We start from the raw sequence: 25,184 nt of genomic DNA, 5'->3' as shown, positions 1-25,184 counted from the left end.
AATACAGTAGTATGCCTTCAGGCAGAGGCGTGCCGTGTGCATGCAGTTGAACATTAGATTATAGGCCAACATGCAGTTGAACATTAGATTATAAAGAATAAGTGATGGACATAAGCGACCACGGGCTGAGGAACGTTTGTGGATGTTTGGTGAAGGTCTTTTCTCTGTCTGCTGTCTGCTGACTCTTTAGGTTCTCAGCAGTGGACACCCCACCACCAGCCACCCAGTCTTTCTCCTTCACCCCCTCTGTGCCTAAAGCGGTCGTCTCTGATTCCACACCTGCCAAGCCACCTCCCATGCTAGGTAACAAATTCACACCTCTTTGGACTTTGACCATCATACCTTGCATTAAACGTTAATTTTTTTTTTTAACTCTGTAATATTCATTAAAATTTAAAGTTTACGTGCTCTGGTTTGTGATTCTGTTGTTTTTTTGATTGTGTCTCAGCCCCAGTGCGGCCAGTCCACACCAACACACCACCCACAGTGGTCCAGAAACCCACTCCAGCTGCCCAGTGCCGTGTTCCCCCTCAGCAGGTACCATTTGCTTCTTGCGCACACATCATCTCAACATCTTTTGCCGTGTCGATATTGTGGTCAATGACAAATAACCGCTCATCACTTATACCTCTGAGGGAAACATAATTATAGAAGAGTTCTTATAGCAGGTTTGGTGGGCTTAAATGGGCCATACATCTGGACTTTACTTTGCTTTACTTTACTTTATTGGTTTATTGTGACGGGACAATGCACATTAATGGACATGTTCAGAAATATAGAAGCCTCTATATACGAAAACAATATAAATATGCCGGAGTTAGCTAATGCTAGTTTACATCCGTAGTCCCCAATAAATATCAAAACAATCATTCATTACATTCATTCAACGCACAAACTGATATACATGTAACGTGTCATCGCAAGAGATACCACAACATTACAGACATCAAATTACAGCAAAACAGACAGGATGTACATGCAGCATGTCAGTGCTAAAAGAAGAATTGATAAAGACTACAATACATACACCCATAAATCAAAGGATGTCATTTTCTAGCAAATTGTCAAGGAGTGAGTGAGTGAGTGAGCAAGACTACTCAAACGGAAAGTCGGGCTTCTCCGTTTATATATTCTGTATTACGGTACTTCCTGTCATAGGATGGGAAAAGGAGATGCATTTCAATGAATGAAACAGGCTATTTTAGATCAAATAAATTAATATGTCAACCCACCCCCCCAGTTCTGCTGATTTTGAATAGTGGTCTTTAATACTCCTCACTCTACACAACCCTTTACAGGCAGCTCTTAGTGTGAAGGCCCTGGAGAGACAGCTCCAGCAGAAGAGAGACTCTGACCCCATCATGGCTGCTATACTGGAGGAGGTGAGAGATAACAACTCAGCCAACACCGCCTCTATCAACATTAGTTGTTGCAAACTGATCTGTGTTCATGGTCATATTCATATGTTGGGAATTCTAAACATGTGATATCAGGGTTTTGAATAGTTGCGACTCAGGAACAAGCAATAATGGCTGCCTGGCCTTGGCGGAGGTCTGCCTGTGCTCTGAGTGCCCCTTCTAGTTTTGTTGAAGTTTTGGAGAAGATATTTGGCTCATGAATATATGTAATATGGAATGAATTTAAATTTGTATTTGCATTTACCATGTACTTATGCGCCTAAAATACTCTGGAAATATTTCTGCCACTAGGGCGTATTTCCATCATTTGGATTCCAGAAATGCAGTAGACTGAGTGTGTTGTAGAACTGCAAAAAAAGGAGGTGGATTGTCTCCTTAAAATAGAGGTGTGTGTGTGTGTGTGTGTGTGTGTGTGTGTGTGCGCGTGCGTGCGTGCGTGCGTCTGTGTGTCTTTGTGTGAGATGGTCCAAAATATACAGCCATCACCTGACTGATGCTTATGTTCTTGTTGAACCAAGTGTTGTCAATTTTGATCAAGGCAGTTTGGTTAGAGGTCAAAACAAAGTTGTGGAAATGTTCTGCAGATCCAGTGGTGAAATGAGTCTGGAGATTGTTATTTTCCCTCAACAATCTGCTTCTCCCCCTTCCCCCTTCAAATAACTTGACAAAATGATCTGACTTGTTGGCAGACTGCACACTTCCAGAAGGAGCTGGATGACCTGAAGGCACGAAGTGTTAAGGCCGACTTCAAGGTCGGCACCAACGACGAGATGAAGGAGCTGAGGAAAGAGTCAGACGACCTACATGTTTTCACCCTGGAGATCAAGGAGACCACAGAGGTAACACTGTGGTTGAAAAAAGAGAGAACATGTTTTTTTTAGAGATCTTGTCCATGTGGTATATTGCCATAATGCAAGACTAATTTATCAATGCATTTGATTTCCTTTGTTAGTTATGATCTTCTTGTTAAGACTAGCTTACAAATTGGTATTTTGTTATCAGCCTATCCAAACCTGTTATGCTTTTTGTGATCCTCAGTCTCTCCATGGGGACATTGGCACCCTGAAGACCACCTTACTGGAGGGCTTTGCTGGGGCAGAGGAAGCCAAGGCCCAGAGTGAGCTCAGCAAAGACAGAGGTTACCTGCAGCTGCTGTACAAGAAACCTCTGGACCCTCGTAGTGAAGAACAGCTCAAGGTTAAACCATAACTGAAATCGTAGTCTTGCGGCAGAACGACCAGAGCTGCAAACTGAATTCACTGTTTTTGATCCGAAACAGGTCACTGTTGTGATTCTCGCACATCTGATCATTGATTCTACTGCCACGATTCCCGGGTGTCTTTTGACGCCGTTATCTTTGTATCATTTGATTTTAAATCTGTGCCGTGGTGTATAGTGAGCAGTAATACACTACGAAATATGCAGGTGATGTGGCCAAACGCAAAATTAAATTCTAAAAGTTTTATAGCCATGGAGTAGGGATGCATTCCGGGAAGTGATGCATTATGGGAGATGCATCTCCGTTAGACTTGTTGCAAAGTTAGCATGAGAGAAAAGTGCACTCTAGCCTGTGTGATGTGCAGGCCAACGTTCCTAGTCTGGTTCCAGACTCCTGAATCATGTCCCGCCCACTTTTCAGAATTTGCTGAGCGATTCAGTCTGATGTTCCTCTCACTTGTTCTCACTCAGAGAAACAACCTGAGCCAATCGGCGCGTTTGTGGGCGGGACTAAAGTTTGAACCGTTGCAACGTTTTTCATTAGTATTTTGGCAGAATAGAGTTGTTGACATCACTGCCCTATGAAACATCATCGTCAACATTGACTGACTTTTTAAATATGTTGGCGAACGATGTAGTGGCTAAGTGGCCGCCCAGCATCGGTGTCAACTAAAAACGTCAGAGCAGCCGGATATGTCGGGTCTGAATCACAAGTCAAGCATTTCCGGGTTTTCACGCACGAAAAGCGGCGGCAAGCCTCTGATTGGCTGGGCTGTAACAGAAGTCCGGCTGCCTGCGTGCTTTGGTGCATCGTTCAAAATGTACATCTCCACGAGTTGCGTCACACATTATAAGGAGGTCCGGCTGAATAATGGAGTCGTAAGGAAGTTGCCTTCAGTCTGACTCTCAGGCTACCTTACTCTGTCCCCCTTTTTTTTTTTTGCAGGAGGTATTTTTCCTGAGGTTATGCTCCCCAATGAGCCTATTTTTACCACCTACTTTCTTGTCCTAATTCTCAATGACTCCTGCATAGGAAGTGTAATCGCTGATAAAAACAGCTTTTGCATCATTTGGAGAGAAGCCTGCAGCTGCTTTGCCTCTTGAAAAGCAGAAGGAAGGAAGGAAGTTTTTAAGTGGGACTAGATGTTTTTGATTATGGGCTCAGTGGTCCCTTATTGTGGTTAGAATGTCAGTTTTGGGTCCTGATTGGATGTTACCAAGAAAGCACAGAAAAACAGATGGAGAGCTACTGTACTGTAAGGGTCGGCATTCAAATCCATAGTCTGAGGTTATTGGCACAATTATCACGTTTAGTCATGTCGAATTTAATCAATGTTATATCAGGGAGAAACTCTTAGTCCGTACAGTGACTGCACGTCTGTGATGTTGAAATGATGCATGGGTGGTCAAAATAATACAACATTTTTACAATGGCATTATTATTATTGCACACGGAGGGATTCAAAATGGTGACGCAGGGGGGGGGGGGGGGGGTTCAACCCTGACGAGTTTGCAGCTCTGGATGACTGAAATTGTGTGTGTGTGTGTGTGCGAGGAAGTCTTTAAATGAGTTAATTATGTCTGTCTGAATGTTTGGTCCCCTAATCAGGATATCCGCAGGCTGTATCAGTATGTCATGTTTGCTGTGGAGGATGTCAACGACGTCCTGGATGTGGAATGGGAGAAACACCTGGAGAAGAAGAAAAAACAGAAGTAAGGATGATTTTGTTTTAATTGAAAGATAACAAAATAATCAAGATATTTCATCCTCTGTAGTTTTTCAAAACCTGTTCACACATATTCGCTATATTGAAACACAAGACCAAGTACTTCTTCATAAATGTTACCTTCTGTTGCATGTTAACCTCAACACATTTTGTATTAATCTGACAAAATATAATGTTCTTCCCCACAGGCACATGGTGGTCCCAGGGCGCGAGGCTCTGTTCACCACACTGGCCAACAACCTGTACATCATTAACCAGCAGAAGAGCAGGCTGGATCAGCTGATCAAGGAGCTGACCTCACTGCGCCTCTACAACAAGACCTCAGTTTGGACTTCTTCACCAGCTATAAACACTCAGACTGTTGCAGCGCCACCCGCTGGGTAGGAGATGGCAAAAAACAAGCGGTTGGAGGGGAGGAATGTGGGAAAATCTCAGGGATAAATGACTATTATATTTAGTGGATTTAGAGTTGGCTATGAATATAATGAAGAACTTGTTGAGTAGGATTGGGACTCAACAGAGACCCATTTCAATTCAACGTAATTGCTTTTGAAGCTGATTAAATGCAGCACAATATAATAACTTGACAGCACCTCTAACAGCATAACCATTAAGCACCATCCTTCATGATTTAAGACTTGAGTAAAGTTAATGGACTTCAGTTGCATTTCCTCTTAGGCTTTGGCAAGCAGGGTATAAACAATGCCCATGCTACCATTGGCTGCTGAAACGAATTTAGAATTGTGTGCATTGATGGTGAAGGGCAGACTTTACATCCCACATTTCATTTTACCCGTGCACCGACTCTTCTCTTTAAATATTTGTGGATCACAAAATAATTGCAGATCTGACAACTAGGAAGATGAACAAGGGTTGATATTGATTGGTGATATTTGTTCTGTCTTTTAGTTTGGACAGTGAGCTGGAGAGTTTAAGAGATGCGCTCTTGAAAGCCAGGCTAGAGACCACTCCTCCCAAGATCACCTCCAAATCTTCAGGTATTATTGTTATTATTATTATTATTATGGTATCTTTTTTTAAATCTGTATAGATATTTTCAAATGTTTAAATCTTTCTTCAGCTCACCATATACATTTGGTAACAAAGTATGGTTGTTGTCTCTCCTGCAGTGAAGATATCACCAGTAAAACAGTCCCAGCTGCGCAACTTCCTCTCAAAGGGACAGATGCCTCCTGTCCGCTCCACTGCGCCAGGTACACCTTTCCCCTTCAAACTAAGCTTATACCATCTTTCAAAACATATCAGCAGTTCATCTTTTAGAGGAGATTTGAAATTGCCCTGCTCAGTTTTAGGCCATAGCTGGAAAGCTGGAGATGACAATGATGACAATTATTAGATTTTCTTGTGTAAACAGAAAAATACAAAATAAATGACTTTTTGATTTACTTACTATACATTTTTGGTTGGATGGAAAATACTGTATACCTGTTTCTATTCAGCTTTTTATATACTACATAATGACTACAATATTTAAAAAAAAAATCTAATTTCTTATGGCGAGTTCACAATGTCCTCACTTATATGTGAACAAAAACACCAGAGGGGAACCTCAGTGGGATTTCCACATTATGCCATTTTTAGCAGTAAGCGTTAAAATTTGTGCCAAAGTCCTATTGACTGCAAGTCAAATTGTAACAATTGTATTCAGATTTTAATATAAATGAAGAGACGAACCCTTGAAATTATCTAGTCCCCAAAAATGTAATTACTCTCTTCGGCTGTGTAATTCACAGCTGTGGTAGAAAAGGGTCTAAATCTGAAAACTGGTTTCATGCGACAGATAATGTAATCAATATTTAGCTTGTGACAAGACATAAGTTGAATTGCCAAATGGCAATGATTTTGTTTTTTGAAATGCCAACAGTTTTGATTGCAGACTTTTGCAGAATATTACCATAATACAGTGATTTCATACAGTAGGTGCCTGTTATCTAATGGCTCATTTCCACCGCAGGTAGTAGCGCGATCCCGCTACGCTCGACTCGATAAATTGTCTCATCCCACCGGTTTAAACTGTCCCAGCCCGGGTTGTATTGGGGTCGAGTCGTGCTACTCTTCGTACCTGCTTCGTCAAGGTTCTATTCTGTGAACCCGGGTTCATACGGTGACGTGAAAACATTGTAGACGACTGATTGGCCAGGCAGAATCGTGTTTACTCTATCTACTGACTGTCAATGCGCTGCATACCAGTTTAGTGGGCTTACATTCTCTTCTGTTATGTTATTTCCATCAGTCTTTGTGTTGCTGCCTTCGCCTCTGGTGAAATAAAGTCGTGGCGGTGGTTTCAATTGTTTTCAGAGTGAAAAAAGTCCGCTGCTCAGCAAGCTCCTGTAGTTAGTTGAGCTGCAGCGCTCCGCTAGGCCGCAGCGGGTGTTTGGTGAAGCCGCGGTCTTGCCTGGTGAGAGGCCGCGGGGTACAGGGCAGGCTTCACTCTGTTGCGCCTCTTCCGTCCGCGCGCAGCGCAGCGCATGCCTGAGTTTGACTAACTACAAAGTGATATCCATTCTCCTGGCCGATTGTCACATTCGCCCATGTACACTGTAGGTCATTTAGAGGCACCAGTATTTCATAAACAGTTTAAAAGTTCTGTGGATGGATTTAATTGTAACGTTATGTTATAGCCTACTTCGGCTATAAGCGAAGGACAGATTATGCGGGGGCGGGGGTGGGTGGGGGCAGATGATCCGCGGTGGAAGCAAAACGTCCATCGAGCTGAAACGATTAGAGCCGAGTGGGGACGAGGTGTGCAGGGCTGTTAAATGTGGTGGAATTGAGCCATAAGTGACCTTATCTACTCTGTTGCAGCCAACCTGTCTCGCTCGGCCTTCCTCTCACCTAAATACTACGAGGACTTGGATGATGTGAGCTCCACCTCCTCCCTGTCCCAGTCTCTGGAGCCTCACCCAGCCCACCTGGAGCTGGAGGATGAGTATGAGCTGGAGCCAGAGCCCCTCCCCCTGCCCCTCATGCCCTCCGTATATTCCACCCCCCGCCACCCCACTGTGGTGAGGACTCCCTCCATCCAGCCAGGTTTTGGGGCCATCCAGTCCACTCCCTTTACCAAGGTTCATCCAGGCCTAGGCCTGGGCATGGGACTCAGCCCCATTGCCAGTCCAAGTAAGTCAAGTATGCCTGCTCTGCTACCACACAGTTCGCAGAATTACGTACAGCAGTGATACTCAACTTGCGGCCCGCGGGCACCCCTGTGTGGCCCGCGATGGATACTCCACTTCTGTTATAGCATTTCAGTCTGGAATATGGAATATCTTTCAATAATCTATGATTAGCTGCTAAATTGTCAAATACCGCCGCCTGCTTGCTACCCAGGCACCTATGTATGTACTTAACCTAACTAACTATCCGGTGTGCACAACATTGTCAGACTAAACTCCGGCTGACACCCCAAAAACCTACAATCCGCTACAGAAAAATGTATATTGTTTGTTTATTAACTGGCCCCTGGCCTTCTGTCATTTCACGAAAGTGGCCCCCGGGCAAAGCAAGTTGAGTATCCCTGACATACTGCCAACAGTCTAATTCTCAGTTGCTGTCCGATTTACCACAGTAGACCAAGGGAAATCAGTGTCTTAATTGTTGCTCGCTGTGTTGATATTCCAGTTCCAAGCAATAAGATCAACCTTGGCGGGGCCGATAGCACAGCGCTCGCCACCAAGACGGTGAAACACGGAGCTCCACCCACTGAGAGGACCATACCCGCCCCCATCCCCGCCCAACAGGCTGCAGCCGCTGCTCTCCGCAGGCAGATGGCCAATCAGAAGCCAGGTAGGAGGAGCATGAACCAACCACCAATATCCAAGGGCATGTGAAAGCATTAATTATCTTTGTGGAAAGCAGTTATGGAGAGGTATTTACTTTTCTGGACTAGGTTGTATGTATAATAATAAGCTATATTTGTTGAATATCAGACATTGTCATGTCTACTGCAAGTCACTAGAGGGAGACACAGGCCATCAGACCACAAGTTGTGGTGAACGAACAGCTTTGTGTCCTAGTCCAGTACCCTGATGATCGCTGACACTGACTGAACTGCACTTACTTAGTTTAGGTTGTACATAATTCAAGCCAAACTTTAAACATCATCCAGCCATTCATTGGATAATTTTTATTTTTCAAATACAGTACATTGTGTGACGTGTGCATTGTGTCTGTTCCAGGCACAGTCGGCGCTTCCCTGACAGAGTCCACTCTGAAGACGGTTCCTCAGGTAGTCAACGTTCAGGAGCTCAAGGACAAGGGCCCTCCCATGCCTGTGTCCACTGTCCTCAGGTAAAACTGCTTCACCATAAACACTCTTGAGTTGTTTTATGGAATGATCTTCTGACATTTAACTCCTGCATTATTGCTCACTGTATTTGTGCACTCAGTTATAATGCTTGCTTGTCATTGTGGTAACTGAGGGAGAGTGAGGGGGAAATGTAGTTAAGTAAATAGAGGTTTGTGTTTGTGCTTTGCAACAGCAAGACTCCGAACAATTATTTTTGTAAACATACGTATATAGTGAAAGTGTTCTCGCCGGATTATTGAGCTCCATTTCTTATTGCAAATGAATCAAATGGATTAGTCTAATAAAAGCAAATAAAAGCTGAATTTTCCTCAGTATTCCTCATTGATATTACAAGACTATATTGAAATCTGAAATTAGGTTTTAGGTGGCCTACTCTCTAATCTTCATCATTATCATTCATGCCCCCACACACGCACAAACGTATGCTGAGCACAGACTAGACGCTCCGAGCCCTCGGCCACTATTTTTAGGGGTGGTGATAATCATAGGGGCCCAACTAGGGATGTAACGATAACCAGTTTTAATGATAACCGTGATAAAATTCCTTACGATAACCGTACCGTTTCAAATTTTCATTATCATTAAAACCGTGGTACCGTGATTACAGTGCTTTGAAAAACATGGTAAATAGTAAATACTGTCCATCATCAACCAAAGTTGGCAACCGTCTCCCAGATGCAGACGCGCAGCCTTGGAGAAATGATTTCAGTGAGTATCAATCCTTTTTGGGTCTGAGTTTTCAATATAACATGTTGTAAAATGATTTCAGTGAGTCTCTCAGTACTTTTTGAACATTTTCAGCAATCTTTTACGAATACCGTGATAATACGATAACCGTGATCATTTTGGTCACGATAATCGTGATGTGAAATGTTCATACCGTTACATCTCTAGGCCCGACAGAGATGTACAGTAGCAGGCTAAATATCTGGTCCTGTCGGGAGAGCACAAGGCAGTGAAGGCACCCCGTGTGAGGCAGACACAGCCGGGGCAAGGCAAGGGTCTCAGGCAGTATTTCCCAAGAAATTTCCATGAACCACCGGGCCACGAACCAGTGCCTGACCGCAAAACATTTACTGCCATGCTGTGAGGAAATGATATGATTTGGCAGGGAGAGAAAAAAGAGAGAGAGAGAGGGAGAAACACATTGGCACATTTGTGCGGTAATTGAACTTGGCATGGTCTGTCTGTGGTGCTGCCAGCCTGCAGCTTTCCTCAACCCTGTCACACGCGTCACGCCCACAACACACACGCGCACGCGAGGTCACGCGTCACGCCCACAACACACACACGCACGCGAGGTCACGCGTCACGCCCACAACACACACGCACGTGAGGTCACGCGTCACGCCCACAACACACACGCGAGGTCATCAGACGGTCCTGCTGGGCAACCCGTGTGACCTGTGTGAGACTGCGTTTGTGGACTCGTCTGGGTTTCTCCCGCAGGAAATATCCTGTAATATGTGATCCCTCCCCTGTCACAGCTCAGTCATATAGTGTGAAAAACCACAACGACCCAAAAGACTCCTGATCACTAGACGGCACGTTGTGTCATCTGAACAGAGCAGCGACTGACACACGTGTAGTGTGTCCGTGCCATTAGGTACACTTGCTGTTCTGAATGAATACACACATGCTGTGTGTTGCTGTGGACGTCAGGGTTTAGCATCAGCTGTGTGCGGTGTTTTGTGCATGCATCCGGGGGGAAATCGATGTGTTCATTCCTGCTATCAAGGTGTGTGCCGCCGTCTGTGAATGCGTGTTATTTGCACGTTATTTTGCATGTCATTTGAATCCGTGTTATTTGTGGATTTGGCTTTAACACATTCACTGCCAGCCGTTTTTCAAAACTGTAGTTAGCTTCTGCCAGAGGGGTTTTTTGAGGATTCTGGCTCATCTTTCAAGAGCCGAGGATTCGTTTCTGTTAGGATTTTGTGAACACACAATATCTCAAAAGAACTAATAGAATGTGTGCTTTCTCTGTCTAAAAGAGTTAGTTTGTAGAGTTAGTAGTTATGTAAGCATTAGCAGTTGAATACAGCATGGTTTCAGCGTCTGTAAATTTATTCTGAGATAAACGGCTTTTTGTGAAATTCGATAGAACAGTCACTTTAACCATTCATTTTTGGCATCAGTAAGACGTCAGACATCTAAACAATAGTTTTGAACAGTAATTTCCTCCATAACAGCAGGAAACACCCCTCTCCTTCAAACTCCTCCCTCCGTGTGTGTTCTTCTTGGCTGCAGCGGGCATGTCACAAGCTCGTTGCTGCTGCTGCTGTAACCTCGCGTCACCAGGCTCTGCTTTGCTGCTGCTGTGCCTGTCTGCCTGTCTGCCTGGCGGCCGCTGGGCAAGTCTGGATGGATGGGCTCGCTCGTTTCTTGGGGTTCTGAGAGCTTTGATGAAGCTTTTGCGATTCTGGTCTTATTTATGCTGCGTGTTTCAAAGTGTGTTCCACCCGTAATCTATTATGCAAATTTGCAAAACCCCACCGCCAGCTCCCAAGCACGAAAGCGTTTTCGCCAATCCATTTTCATGAGAATGGCTTCCTCATACTGCTTTTTGCTTGCCTTCCTCTAGAATGGAGAGCACTGTCGCCACTTAGTGGGTCGGTGGAATGGGTTGTACACGTTCGGTCGCTCCAATATTTTTATAGGAGACGTGGGGGGCATTGATCCACGTAGCACCGTCAAAATTTTTTTTTTTTTTTTTTTGACGTCTCAACTCGTCATTGGCAGTGAACCGTTGGAATTTTTTTGACGAGTCAACTCGCCATTGGCAGTGAACGTGTTAATTAGTACCACAGCTGTTACAAAAGGACTTTTAACATCAGCCAACCATGCCATTGATTAGTGCCCACAATACACACATAGTTGGGATATCACTGCTGTCGATGAAGTGAGTATGAAGGATTATTTCACTCAGAATGAAAGTGTAATCTAGGTTTTTTTTTTTTTTGCCTGCTGATGAATGATCATAACAAAATTGACAAGAGAAAATTAAATAGAAAAGGGAAAAATAAAATGTAAAATTCAAAGCAGTTAAATGACCTTTTTTGTTTTCGCGTTGCTACATGTGTTATAAGATCAAACAGCTTGGCTACATGCATTATAAGATCAAACAGCTTGGCTACATGCATTATAAGATCAAACAGCTTGGCTACATGCATTATAAGATCAATTGTGCCGGCTCTAAAATCAATCAATGATTGAGAATGAGTGACCTGATTTGTTACATGTTTCTTTCCTGTGGTCTACACCATGTTTAGATTGCAGCCTCAATCCCAGGCAACAATATAGAGACGACAGTCCTCATGTCTGGGAACGCCCACAAAATGTTAAACGGCTGGCGCGCGAGTGGGGTAAAACCGCCCATATATCTCATGGGCTGACTCACCAAAAGACGGTGCTGCGGCTCTAAACTACAGGTTTGGGGGTTCTAGAGCAAGAACACAAGACGTCTGCTCAGATGTGCGTTTACTGTGGTGGTTAAATCCCCGATCGTGTCTGCCTGGGCTGGGCTATCAGCTAAATTCTAACTTTGCTGAATGGATAGAACGGGGGGTTTTTACCCCACCCTGACCCCGCCCCCAGCCAGGCTGAGCCAGCTAAACCAGCATCTATGACGAGACGTGGCCTCAACCTATTCACCTTATGTAGCCACGCCCATTTGACCTGGTTGTGTGGTCGTTTGACGACTTCCGGCAAAAAAAGAAGAAAAAAAAAAGGCTGGCTGCTCCAATATAATCTAACTCTGAATTAACTAATAATTTAGCCAATTGTATGTAACATACCAAATAAAAGCAAAACGGCAATGTCTAAGAATGCAACGCCATGTAACTGGCTCGTTAAGTCTCGCATTCCAGGGAATTACGTTAACGTGTGCGGGTCTTATAGACGTAAGTGGCTCGAGCTGCGCTCGGAGGACAGAAAACCTTCTGAAGCTTTCTTTGTTGGAGTCCAGGTATGTTTTACAAGAAAGTGCTCGTCATTGTCGACGATAACGTTATCTGACCTGGCTAACAGTGGATACTCCGCTTGCTTGCTGTGTACCCGAGCTCAAAGTAGTAGGCTACGTTCGTTGTTTTACCCCCTGCGCTGTCCGCTCCAAAAACAACTCTCTTCTTCATGACGTTCTTTCATATTTGGCGCCGTGACCGCCGGAAGTGTTAGACGGACCCGGAAGAATTTGGCCCACTGTAAGGTCTGAACATAAGGTGAATAGATGAATCAAGTATGCAAGCACATTGTCTCATCTACTGCAAAGGGTTACCCTTACTCGTCGTATGTCCCAGCAACCTCTACTGTACTCCCACATGAGAGGACAGATTATTGGCAGTGCAGATAACACATCAGCTCCATCATTTCCCTCGACAGAGAGCCAATACCAGCACAATGCTAAATAGCCAGGCAGCAGGGCAGACTCGAGCAGGGTGACTCTTCACTGTTGTCGTTTGTCTTCCTCTCGCCTACTCCACTGCGCTTAAGTAGAGCTAAGCTGAACACAATAGCAGCCAATCCACTGCTTTCTTCTCAATCTCCTTTAGCTTTATACATGAACAAATTGCCTTTTAGAGGATGACGTTCTAATTTCAGGCCTCAGTGGCCATGTGATAGTCGTAGCGCGCGCGGAGGTGTTCTCAGCATTATGGAGAGACTGTTGCTACAGCCCGCTGCTTTGCTTTCTGAGAGAGAAGATGGTTTAAGTTAGGGTCATATGTTGTTCAGTCTTCCCGGGCTGTAAATCAGCAATTTTAGTTTAAACAAGATTAGTGTGTCTGTGGTTGCGGCGGCGCCATTCTGGCCCCATGATGAATGGACTATATTGAATTGTCTGGCTCATGTGTGTTTCAATATGTGTGACATTGTCTGACATGGCAAGCAGATAGCAGCTGTGGCCACTGCTGCACGTAAGGATAAATAAAAAACGTGTGCGTGAGAATAATATAGACACACTTTTGGGTCTGTTTCTATTAGAGCTGCACTGATTAATCGATTATTCGATCAACAGGAAATGAATCCGCAACTATTTTTTATAATTGATTCATCGTTTAGTTTGTGAAAAAAATATGATTGTTAATATTATGTATGAGAATGCATTTCTCCATTGTTGAATGATACCGTTGTTTAATTTGTAATCAACTATTCGTTAATAAGCCTATTGCAGACAGCCCCTCACTTTTAGTTTCTGATCTCTGTTTGGTGCTGATGGACAGCTCCTTTTTATGGGTCAAATTAAATAAAGAAGTGCTCTGAGAACACATTATTTGGGCTCCGTAACGTGGTCGGATGTGGGCCGCGGACATTTTTGAGATTTTCAAGTGGGCCATACTGGAAATGTGGAAATATGTGCATTTATGTGGATGGCTGTACAGTATATGAGGCAACATTAGAGCATTCTGTGGTCTATGAGTTGGTGATCAGGGCCCATGCAATTTTAATACGCATTGCTAAATAATTAATTGTGTGGGAGTCTGACCTCTCTCTCTCCAAGTTCACAATATGTGGGAAGAGCACAATACAGAACAGGTGTGCAGCACGGAGTGGATAGAATTAACGCCTCTCTTCACCACACCGCTTTGTGATGTACGTTTGTGTCTGGTCATATTCAAAGCCAGCTCACATCAGCAATCAGTTGTTTATCGGGGGTTATAAACTATTGACGAGCTGAAAGTGAGAACAATAGAGTACACACCCAAACTAGGTGCACATGGCCAAAGAGAACAAAGATAGACGCACGCTTCTTCCACGCCAAAAAAGATGCTTTATTCCAACATGTTTCGCCTTATACCTTCATTGTGGTAGGTTGACTCACACCTGCAGAAAGGGGGACACCGCATGTCACGTGTACTGTAGGCAGCCATTTTTAGGCCCGCGACAGCAGGGGCTCTATGGATCCCGTTGTCGGTCACTCTGTTCACCACTTCTGGTCACGTGGGTGAGTTTAAGACTACCACAGGGAGTTAGACTACCGACTCAATTGGGAGACCTGAGTTCAATTCCCAGCAGGGATGCAAATGCGATGTTGTGGAAAACTTCTTGCATTCGAAAAGCTACATGTGTCAAGAGTAGCATTTGATCTGAATATAGCTTGAATAGCAATATATTTTAAGTGCAGAGACGGGGTGATTGACTTCAATCAAATTAGCTCCTACAGAATTTACAGCATCTCTTGTATAATGTGTAAGCATATTCATAAGAAGAAAAAGAGGGTTATTGGTAACCTGATGCGGCCAGATGGTTTGTTTTCACACAACCGTCTGGGAACGGGTCACCCTGGGAACCGTGTCACACGGATGGCATTACTGATGACATCACAATTGCTCGAGTGACATCACTGATGACATAATTACTGCCAATGATATCACAAGTGACTTCTTAAAACTTAACTGGCACCTCTCTCACACACAGTTCCTCAGTCCCAGCTCCAGCAGCTCAGGTGATCCAGCAGGTCTTGGCAACAGTGGCTTCAAACCAGGCCAAACGAGTGAGTATCACCTATATCCATCCACTCAAAGAGCTATCTGTCTGGGGCGCCCCGGTGGCTTACCTGGTAGAGTGCATACCACATTTAAACTGATCTATATCGGTTATTTTTAATGGAATTGAAACAAAATATAGCCTACTTAAACCTGACACATGACAATGACTGCATAACCATTGTTTGTCAGTGTTAAGGCTACATCAATAATGATTTCTGGTGAAAACATGTCAGCGCAAAAGTTAAAGCACATATGGCCATGGTCCTGTACAGATTCAGTGCTAGTTCTTCTTCTAATCGGGAAACTGCCCATATTCAACATGGCATCTCTTGTGCCACTTGTCCAGATAATTGATTTTGTATTATAAGTTAGTATTATAAGCATATTAATTGCTTGGGCAACTACAAGTTCCAACTCTTTGTAGATATAGCTGCACCATAGACATTTAAAGAGGATGAATAGTACTTTTTATCTGAGGTTGAGATTTCTTCCCCTCAAAACTACAGAGAGCAGCTTCAATGATTAAGAAAAGACCATCTTAAAATCCTGCTGTGTATTTTGATCCATCTATATTATGCTCACAATTGTAAAGAGCATTGAGCTGTGGAAAAGTCACTGTTTGCTCACAGGTTCCCTCTGTGAAGATGGCAGTTAACTGCAGGGCTGAGAAATGGCCCAGCTCCCTCCCATGTGTTACTAATGGCAGTTGGGTGAGATAGGCAGGGGGATTCCTTGAGGCCCAGGTTCACTTCAAGTTTATAGGGATGACCCAAGCAGGAATACACAGCCACACGTGTTCACATACGTACCTTTCCTTTTAGTATTGTGAACGAGAGAAATTCCTGGTTTATGTTTGATTTACATGAGTATAAGCAGAATTATTATTATAGAAATGATTATGCATATTACAGACATCTGTGTGTTTATTGTTTGCATCTGTCTGAGGTTATAGCTTACTGCGCCTGCTATAACCTATAGTGATCTGTTCATAGGAGGCCATCCAGGCCTACTTTGTTAATCCCCCCATATCAGGGACATTACATGCTTTTGTTGTTTAAATATTATGTAGAGTAAAGCTATAAAAGTCCATGTTTGTTTGGAACTGTCTCCTCAGAATCCTAACCAAGGCATGCTGAAGGTGTCCGCTGAAAGTGCAACTGCCCCACAGTCGAGCTTCGTTTTTGGTGAGTATGTTATTCTTTTACATGTGCATCATATATAAGTGATCCTTTTCCTATTACCTGGGTTGTCAGTACTAGAATTTCTAACTTTGAAAGTCAGCTGGACAGACAGACGTACGCTTCTCCATAATCAACACCTGATAAAACTCATTCAAGTCTAGCTGAAACGCCATTTGCGTCCATGATCCTCGAGTCCAGGATTGTGTAATTCTGGAAAATGCTGCTATTTTATTTAGGATATATCAAAATATGCTCATGACATTATGTCCATATTATAGGTTTCCAGTTGTGTGTCTTCATTAATTTTATTTTTCCACTACCTGTATCTTTCAGGTGGACCGTCCAAAGCCGATGTTCCTGCGGTCCCCACCAGCTCAGTGGAGCAAAGCAGCAGTAAAGGCTTTTCTTTCGCTGCAGCGTGAGTGGAGTTCTTTCTGAGATGCACCTGAAGGCCACCTGACATTAATTACCTGCATGCTCAACAGTCTGGTCTCTGAGGCGTTCTGAGATGCACCTGAAGGCCACCTGACATTAATTACCTTCATGTTCAACAGTCTGCTCTCTTTGCTGGTTTCTTTTGCAGATCCTCCAACTTCAGTTTCACTTCAGTTCCTCAAGGATCTGGAATCTCACAAGGTACAAATAATGCCACCACTTCATATATATACAGTATATATGTAGTAGTTGCGATAGAGTGAGGTTTAATCAAACTTGGATGCCCCGATCAATCATTTTCTTTTCTTATCTCTTCTATCTCCCCTCTTTCTACCTTTATCTCCAGTGAAAGATGCAAGTAAATTCTCCTTCAGCGGAAGTGGCAAGATGATGTTTGGCCAGGGGGACGAGCCTTTTTCCCTCACGCCCAAGTCCACATCCCCCGCCCTCGGCCCTGGCTCCCCCACTCCGCCTCCCTACATGTCAGGAGAACCAGTCAGACCCTCCTCCACCACACCTGCCCTGAGGGTCGAGCCCCAGCCCCCTAAAGCAATCGGAGGAGAGACTCTGGGCAGCTTCTCTGGACTACGCGTGGGCCAGGGAGACGAGGCCAAAGACCCCTCTGCCAAACCCTCTGCTGCCTCATTTAGCTTTGGGGATAACGGACTTGGTCTAGGCAAGGGTGGTGCAGCACAGTTTAGCTTTGCTGCAGCTGCCCAGAAGCCCACGGAAGATTCTACTACAGGCACAGATTTGTCCAAGGGCGCAGCGTCGGTGAGTTCAGGCGGTGTCTTCAAGCCTCCCGAATCAAATACTAAGCTGGCCTTCTCCATGCCCCAGGTTAGCTCGACTACTTCAGCTTTACCTACGTCTTTCAGTAGTCTTCTCGCAGCCCCTCTAGACTCCCCAGAGGAGCCTAAAGCTCCCACACAACCTTCCGATCCCACCCCGCCCCCTGAACCAGAACCTGCCCCCGAACCCACCGTAGAGAGAGTTAGCCCACCTGCCGTAGCTGAGCCGGGTCCTGCGACGGACACGGCCGCCGCAGAACCTACGGCGACCACAGTTAAAGCCCCAACATCTGCGCCCTCCCCTGCCCCCACCCCAGTCCCCCCTCCTGCCTCCGTCACCCCACCAGCTGAAGCAACCCCTCCTCCAGCACCACCCGCTGCCGTCCCCGCAGTAGAAACCACCCCAGAAACAACGACCCCCGCTCCTGCGCCTCCTCCCCCACCAGCCAGAGCCACCCCTTCACTAGAGGCTGTCCCCCAGTCGGCCTCACCGGCCTTCCAGGTGCCCACGTCTGACAAACCAGGCTCCATCTTTACTCAGCCTGCTCCCGCGACGACAGACATCGGTTGCATCGGAGTCGCACCAATTATCAACACCGCCGCCCCTGCAGCCGCCACCGTCACCCCCACCATCGCTACCGCTGCGACCACTGTTGCCAGCACTGTTTTTGGGCAACCTGCCGTGGCCCCGGCCTCCTCGGGCCCGGCACCTACAGGCTTTGGCTCGGCCGGGTTCGGTGCCCCCTCTGGAACTGGGTTTGGACAAACGGGATTTGGCCAGGTGAGTGGCTTTGGCCAGCCGGCCAGCGGCTTTTCCTTTGGCCAGCCTGGGTTTGGAGCCAGCGCCGGTAGTGCTACCACAGGAGGTGGTGCTAGTCTGTTTGGCGCTTCCACCGCGAGCAACGCCGGCTCCTTCTCCTTTGGCACCGGCAGCGCCAACACAGCCAGCGGCACTGGCACAGGGCCGTTTGGGCAAAGTGCCACGCCGGCATTTGGACAGCCGAGCTCTGGATTCGGACAAGCGTCTGTGTTTGGGAGTAACACGAACACAACCTCATCTACGGGATTCGGCTTTGGACAGCCCTCAGGTGAGTGAGTGTCTGTACTTAGTGTTTTACAGCTCAGTGGTAATGTAAAGTAAGAGGTGGGGTCGATGATCATGTATTTATTCGAATAATGTGACCGAACAATTCAGACTTTTTTTAACGTATAATAATACATACAATTTATATAACGCTTTCTTCAGACTCAAAGCACTTTACAGCTTAAAACAACAGACCACAGCATTAAAACACCATTAAGGCGATGGTTTAATAAGTTTTAAGTTTATAGCTAAGACTAACAATACATTAAGTGATAATCTTCTCTAAAAAGTAAAGTTTTGATAAGAGATTTAAAAGAGCGATCACTGCTGCTCTTACTGCAGCAGGTAGGTTGTTCCAGATACGAGGCGCAGCAGAGGAGAAGGCTGTCTCCCAAGGTCTTGTGGAGAGCAGCAGAGTTTTGTACTAGTTGCAGTCAGCATCAGCAAAGTTGAGATATGGGCGGAGTCAGCATCAGCAAAGTTGCGATATGGGCGGAGTCAGCATCAGCAAAGTTGCGATATGGGTGGATCCCAGCTATGTTTCGGAGGTGAAAACATGTAAACATGGCCGCTGTATCTAAATAGAGGTGCCCAATAGACCCTTTTCACAACAGCCATTTTGTCATGGAAAAGCAGGGTAAACAACACAGGTGTAACCAGTAACATTAATGATGGGTTCCGTAATCCATTTAGGTGTTCCAGTGCCAGCGGTCCTCATTAATGTTATTGGTTACCCCTGTGTTGACCCCGTTTTGACACTCAAAATGGCTGCTCTGAAAAGCGTCTATTCCAAATGACCTAAAACATGGTTATGTTATTTATTTTCAAATAGGATAGATTACATTTGATCTATTCAGAACAATAGTATAGAGTCTATACCCTTGTCTGCTATATTGAATTACAAGGTTACATGAATTGGATCACATGCTTCTTATTCCATCATGTCCTGTGTCAACATAGGCCTGTTATGAATGATTGGAGAAATCAAGTTTAAATTTGTTCATTTATAAATATAGCCCTTTATCACAATCTCAGAGGCCGTGACAGAGAATGAGCCTAGCTCGGTCGAACTAAACAAAATCAGTGGTGAACAGAAAGATATAGGACAAGCATAGCGAAAAGCACATGGTAGACAAGAGTAGAATAAATATGTTTTTGAGTCTAGATGTGAAGATTTCAACAGCATTAGCTTTCCTGAGTAGCTGGTTTCAGAGATAGGGAGCTCAGTCGGTACAACGCTCTACTGCCTGCTGATTTCTTTCTTGATTCTAGGAACATAAGGTTATGAATATAACCCCGGTTTTATGAATAAGGTGAGTGAGGTTCCTCGCTACAGTAATGGGACCAGATCCTCCCGAGCTCTAGACAGAAGCACTATTCTTTCTACACCAAATATCTCTCTATTTTAGGTTGGAGGAATACGATGTCTCCCCACCTTATATAAAGGCGGCGGAGCAAGCTTGCGTCATTCTTGATGAGCCTTCTTCTCGCCCACCCTAGCAAGAAGGTCTGCTGAGAACCTCATTCACCTTATTTATAAAACCGGGGTTATAGTCATAACCTTATGTTTTATTATCATAAGAATCGTGAGAACCTTACGATTCTTGTGATAATAAAACAGTCCGGTAACCAATGTCCTGCACGATCACAGGACATTGGACTCATTACGCATTACTCATGCCCAAGTACCTGCTTTCCGTAGCAATTGTGCTCTTATCAAAGCCACGGAAAAGCGTAGCACTATTTCCCAGACTGTATATATGTACTTGTAGGTTTGTTGTTTTAAAGACCCCCTCCGATGAAAATCAAAAAGTCATGGACTCATGCACGATGATTGCTACTGAGACGTACGTACTTTATAGATGTGCAAGGAACCCCGTTTGTACATCTTAACTTTCCATTTAAGTTTAGTCCTCCAAGTCAAGAAAAAACTGGGGCATGTACTAAATTTAAATTCAACTTGAGCATTAGGTCTATTTTTGGACATTTGTGTGTCCCCCAATGTTATTGTTTCCCAGTGTTCTATGTACAGTAGTAGTAGGCAATTGGGATAATAAACTCAAAGAAATGGGTTTGCATTGTGATTGAAAAGTCCACTTTGTGTTAGCGAACTTCAAAACCTAAACACAGGGATGAAGGCAGTGCAGGCGTGGCTTTGGATCTCTGATGTATTCAATTGCCCAACCCTAGGTGGCAATGAGGGAGTTGCCCCTTTCCCAAGGATTGCCGGAATTCCCAACTACTCCACACACACACACACACACACACACACACACACACACACACACACAGGGCCGTGTAGGCCACAGACATGGACAGCTGATCTTAATGTAGCAGCTCAGCAGTTAGTCACAGGCTGTCACTGACCTGACCCCTGACTATGCTGGGGGTCTTGCTTGCCAAAGTCAGCTCATTCTGTTGTACAACAGTGGAGAAAGGACATGGCAAGTCATAATGACTAGACTAGAACATGTAACCAGGGTGAGTGGATTAGGTTATAAGTGGAGCTACTCATCATAGATCATATAAAATTTGTTATAAAGTTAGTTAACATCTGTCCTGGACAGTCTGTTTTTTCTAACTTGGCTACATTAAAGTGGACAGAAACACCTGCACAGCAACTTTTCATTGATAGTGTATATACAGTAACTACTGAACATATTAAACTATTTGAAGTTGAACAGTTGATAGTATACTATGTAAGCCCTTTTTGTGTCATATTATCTGGACACATCTTTTTTGCTGGCGACCCCCGATAGGGGTTTTTCAATGGCTGATGCTGATATTTAGAGAGCAGAGTGGCTGGCTGATATCATGATTTTGTTAATTTGATATGTTTTGCATCTGATCAAATACAATTTAATAATAACAAATGAGACAAAAAAAGTATGAACTTCAATGAACAAACATTTATTTAACCCTAATGTTATAGTCTGCACTGTCTCTGTTTTGATCTGCACTCTGCAGTGCACTTATAAAATAAATAAATTAATGTCCGCAGGTAATCAAATTTAACATTTTAATGTGAGTGTATTGTAAGTGCACACAGTCACAGCATCTCATTGTTTTTAGTCTCAATCCCAGTTAAGAGCAGACATGCAGACTTTTTTTTGTTTCTGGAGGCGAGAATAGGCGATATCTATTCTCTCAAAATGGCTGCAAAATGCCATTTATCAGCCTGATTAATCGGCCTACCTCCACACTGGAAACCCCTCAAGGACCTGAACCCCCAGGGGACCCACAGATGCACCCTCCCCCAGGAAAGTGGTTAGTGGAGGAGCTAAATGCCTCAGAGGGAGGGGCCATCTTAGCCAAAAATACTCACAACCAAGGAGCTTTGCTAAGCCTGATAGGCTAATTGGTGTGATGGGTAATTTCATAAGTGAAAAGCCAGTAGAGGTATCTAAAGCCACTAACGATGGTCACATGCTCCATGGGAATGGTTGGATGACACATAATGTAATCATTCAACAATACACACACAGACGCACGCACATTACTGCTGGCTATTTGCACATCTCAATTCACTTTAGAACAAGTGCCCCCCCCCCCCCCCCCCCCCCATCCGTGACCACCCCAACACCACCCATATCAACTAATCCCCCCTCCCCGCAATAGACCCTTCCCCCGCAATAGACCCTTCTCACGGGGGCCATTTTGTGTCGAAAAGGCAGGGTAAACACAGGTGCAAGCAAAACACTAATGAGTAGGGGTGTCACGATACACTCAGTTCACGATACGATACACGATATTGGGTTCACGATAACGATACGATACGATATTTTAACAATATTTTTTTGCGATCAATTTGTAAGTTGAGGGGGCATCCTCCACGCTAATTTGAGTAATTTCACCATTTTCATCCTCCGTGTCTGTAACGTCCCTCGTCTGTTCAAACAAAGCAATGAAAAGGAGAGCGAGCATGCAATCAGATGCAGATCAGTGCCACCAAGTTCAGCTTCTTTTTCTCACGATATGAGATTTCATCTCAACGATACATATTGTCACGTTTTGATATTGCGATATATTGTGACATCATGGTGAAATTACTCAAATTAGCGTGGAGGATGCCCCCTCAACTTACAAATTGATCGCAAAAAAATATTGTTAAAATATCGTATCGTATCGTTATCGTGAACCCAATATATCGCGATATCAAAACGTGACAATATGTATCGTTGAGATGAAATCTCATATCGTGAGAAAAAGAAGCTGAACATGGTGGCACTGATCTGCATCTGATTGCATGCTCGCTCTCCTTTTCATTGCTTTGTTTGAACAGACGAGGGACGTTACAGACACGGAGGATGAAAATGGTGAAATTACTTAAATTAGCGTGGAGGATGCCCCCTCAACTTACAAATCGATCGCAAAAAAATATTGTTAAAATATCGTATCGTATCGTTATCGTGAACCCAATATCGTGTATCGTATCGTATCGTGAACTGAGTGTATCGTGACACTCCTAATCCCTACTAATGAGGGTTTCAAATGTCCATGATTGGAATTTGGAAACCCTCGTTAGTGTTTTGCTTGCACCTGTGTTTGTTCTGCCTTTTCGACACAAAATGCCCCCCTGTGAAAAGGGTCTATCAACCCAGACACCCTCCAAGATTTCCTGACTTGGGGTGGGGGGAAGCTTAACACGTTCACTGCCAATGGCGAGTTGACTCGTCAAACACAATCCAACGGTTCACTGCCAATGACGAGTTGAGACGTCAAAAAAAAAATGTTTTTTTTTTTGACGGTGCTACGTGGATCAATGCCCCCCACGTCTCCTATAAAAATATTGGAAGTATTGAATGTGTATAATCTATTTTACCGACCAACTAAGTGGCGACAGTGCTCTCCCGACAGAGAGAAAGCCAACCAAAAACAGCCGCGGGAGGAAGGCATTCTCAAGGAAATGGCTTGGCGATTTTACAGTCATCAGTCACCAGACTCGCCCGAGAGCGGCCGCGCCAGCAGCAGCACACCGAGAGCGGAGAGCGGTGCCTGGGTGCTGGCGTGGGGGATTGCAAATTTGCATAATAGATTATGGGTGAAACACACTTTGAAACACCCGCAGAAAGGCCAGAATCGCACGCATTCCGAAAACCCAGAAACGAACGAGCCTCATTCTCATACTGTAGGCGAAAACGCTTTCACGCTGCTGCACACGGGCGCACAACGGTGGGGGGTTCCAAAAATAGACTGGGTGGGCAGCATAAAGCCTAGAATCGCACAAAGCTTCATCAAAGCTCTCAACCGAAAATCCAAGAAACGATTGAGCCCCATCCACAGTCCACACTCGCCACACTCGCCGACGAGGGGCCGCCAGAGAGGGAGGCTGCTCACTGCTCAGACAGGCAGGAGAAACTGGCTTGTGACAAACGCCACCAGACACGCCCACGGAGGGAGGAGTTTGAAGGAGAGGGTGTTCAGAACTATATTGTTCAGATGTCTGATCTCTCACTGATGCCAAAAATAAATGGTTAAAGTGACTGTTCTGCCTGTTTGATTGAATTTCACAAAACTGCGATTATCTCAGCTTCCTGTCTCAGACGCTGAAACCATGCTGTACTCAACGGCTAATATCTACATAACTACTAACTCTACAAACTAACTCTTTTAGACAGAGAAAGCACACATTCTATTAGTACTTTTGTGAACTTTGTGTTCACAAAGTCCAAGCAGAAAATTATGCTCGGCTCTTGTAATATCAGCCAGAATCCTCAAAAAACGGCTTGGCAGAAGCTACCTACAGTAAAAAAAAAACGGCTGGCAGTGAATGTGTTAATATATATTTTCAGCTTTTTTCCCCTGAGACTGGCTGCCTTGATGAAACCTGCTACAAACACATAATGATGGTAACTGAGTCTGACAGACTCAGAGACTCAACACACTGCAGCTCACCTTTTTGAGAGAAGTTAATAAGGCCCCAACAGGAGAACAGCACAATCTTTGTTGGTTGAATTGTAGCCTGTCTTTCTCTCGATATCATCTCGACTCTGGGGGGGTTTATGTTGTTGTTGTTTTTAATGTAGCCCAATGTATAATATTTCACACTTTATTTTAGACCCTCTGGAATTAAGCAAGGGACGCACGGTGCCTTCTGTGCTAGCAATTTCAACAAAGAGACCCAGAGAGACAACATGGAAGTTGAGAAAAGTGGAATCTTAATTTCCATGACACCTTCGCTATAAACATTTTGGGAGAGTTGTTGTGTTGCTGCGGTTGGTGTTGGCCTCTCACTGTGCAACCTACCTTGCATAAAAAGTAGATCTATTTTTACCCACACTTGTTCATGTGTCAGACTGTGGAAGAAAAATGATACACACGTCACTTAAAAAAAAAATATATATATATGTTTACATTTCTCACCCGCTTAATAATGAATGAAACATAGCTTGTAGTCACTATTACATCTTAATAGTTTTTGTATTCAGGGCTATGGTGAGGAGTCTATCCCAGCAGGCATTGGGCAAAAAGACAACCCTTGACAGATCGCAAGTCCATCAGGGCCCAAAGGCACACAG

The 25,184-nt window shown here is 44.5% G+C and overlaps 1 protein-coding gene across 2 annotated transcripts in view; it reads left to right on the top strand.

The window, feature by feature from the left end:
- Window positions 1-25,184, top strand: part of nup214 (nucleoporin 214) — a 73,947-nt gene that overhangs the window by 18,562 nt on the left and 30,201 nt on the right. For both annotated transcript variants that reach the window (XM_083657809.1, XM_083657808.1), the window contains exons 12-28: window positions 191-303; window positions 449-537; window positions 1,299-1,382; window positions 2,108-2,257; window positions 2,457-2,615; window positions 4,246-4,349; window positions 4,552-4,743; window positions 5,273-5,361; window positions 5,494-5,577; window positions 7,190-7,501; window positions 8,003-8,167; window positions 8,560-8,671; window positions 15,105-15,180; window positions 16,290-16,359; window positions 16,690-16,774; window positions 16,940-16,992; window positions 17,138-18,670. In XM_083657809.1, the coding sequence (XP_083513935.1) occupies window positions 191-303; window positions 449-537; window positions 1,299-1,382; window positions 2,108-2,257; window positions 2,457-2,615; window positions 4,246-4,349; window positions 4,552-4,743; window positions 5,273-5,361; window positions 5,494-5,577; window positions 7,190-7,501; window positions 8,003-8,167; window positions 8,560-8,671; window positions 15,105-15,180; window positions 16,290-16,359; window positions 16,690-16,774; window positions 16,940-16,992; window positions 17,138-18,670 (3,470 nt within the window). The remainder of the gene's footprint in view (window positions 1-190; window positions 304-448; window positions 538-1,298; window positions 1,383-2,107; window positions 2,258-2,456; window positions 2,616-4,245; window positions 4,350-4,551; window positions 4,744-5,272; window positions 5,362-5,493; window positions 5,578-7,189; window positions 7,502-8,002; window positions 8,168-8,559; window positions 8,672-15,104; window positions 15,181-16,289; window positions 16,360-16,689; window positions 16,775-16,939; window positions 16,993-17,137; window positions 18,671-25,184) is intronic.

This window comes from Poromitra crassiceps (genome assembly GCF_964638095.1).
Source record: "Poromitra crassiceps genome assembly, chromosome: 21".
Lineage (NCBI taxonomy): Eukaryota > Metazoa > Chordata > Actinopteri > Beryciformes > Melamphaidae > Poromitra > Poromitra crassiceps.
This window is presented reverse-complemented; position numbering and strand designations above follow the sequence as displayed.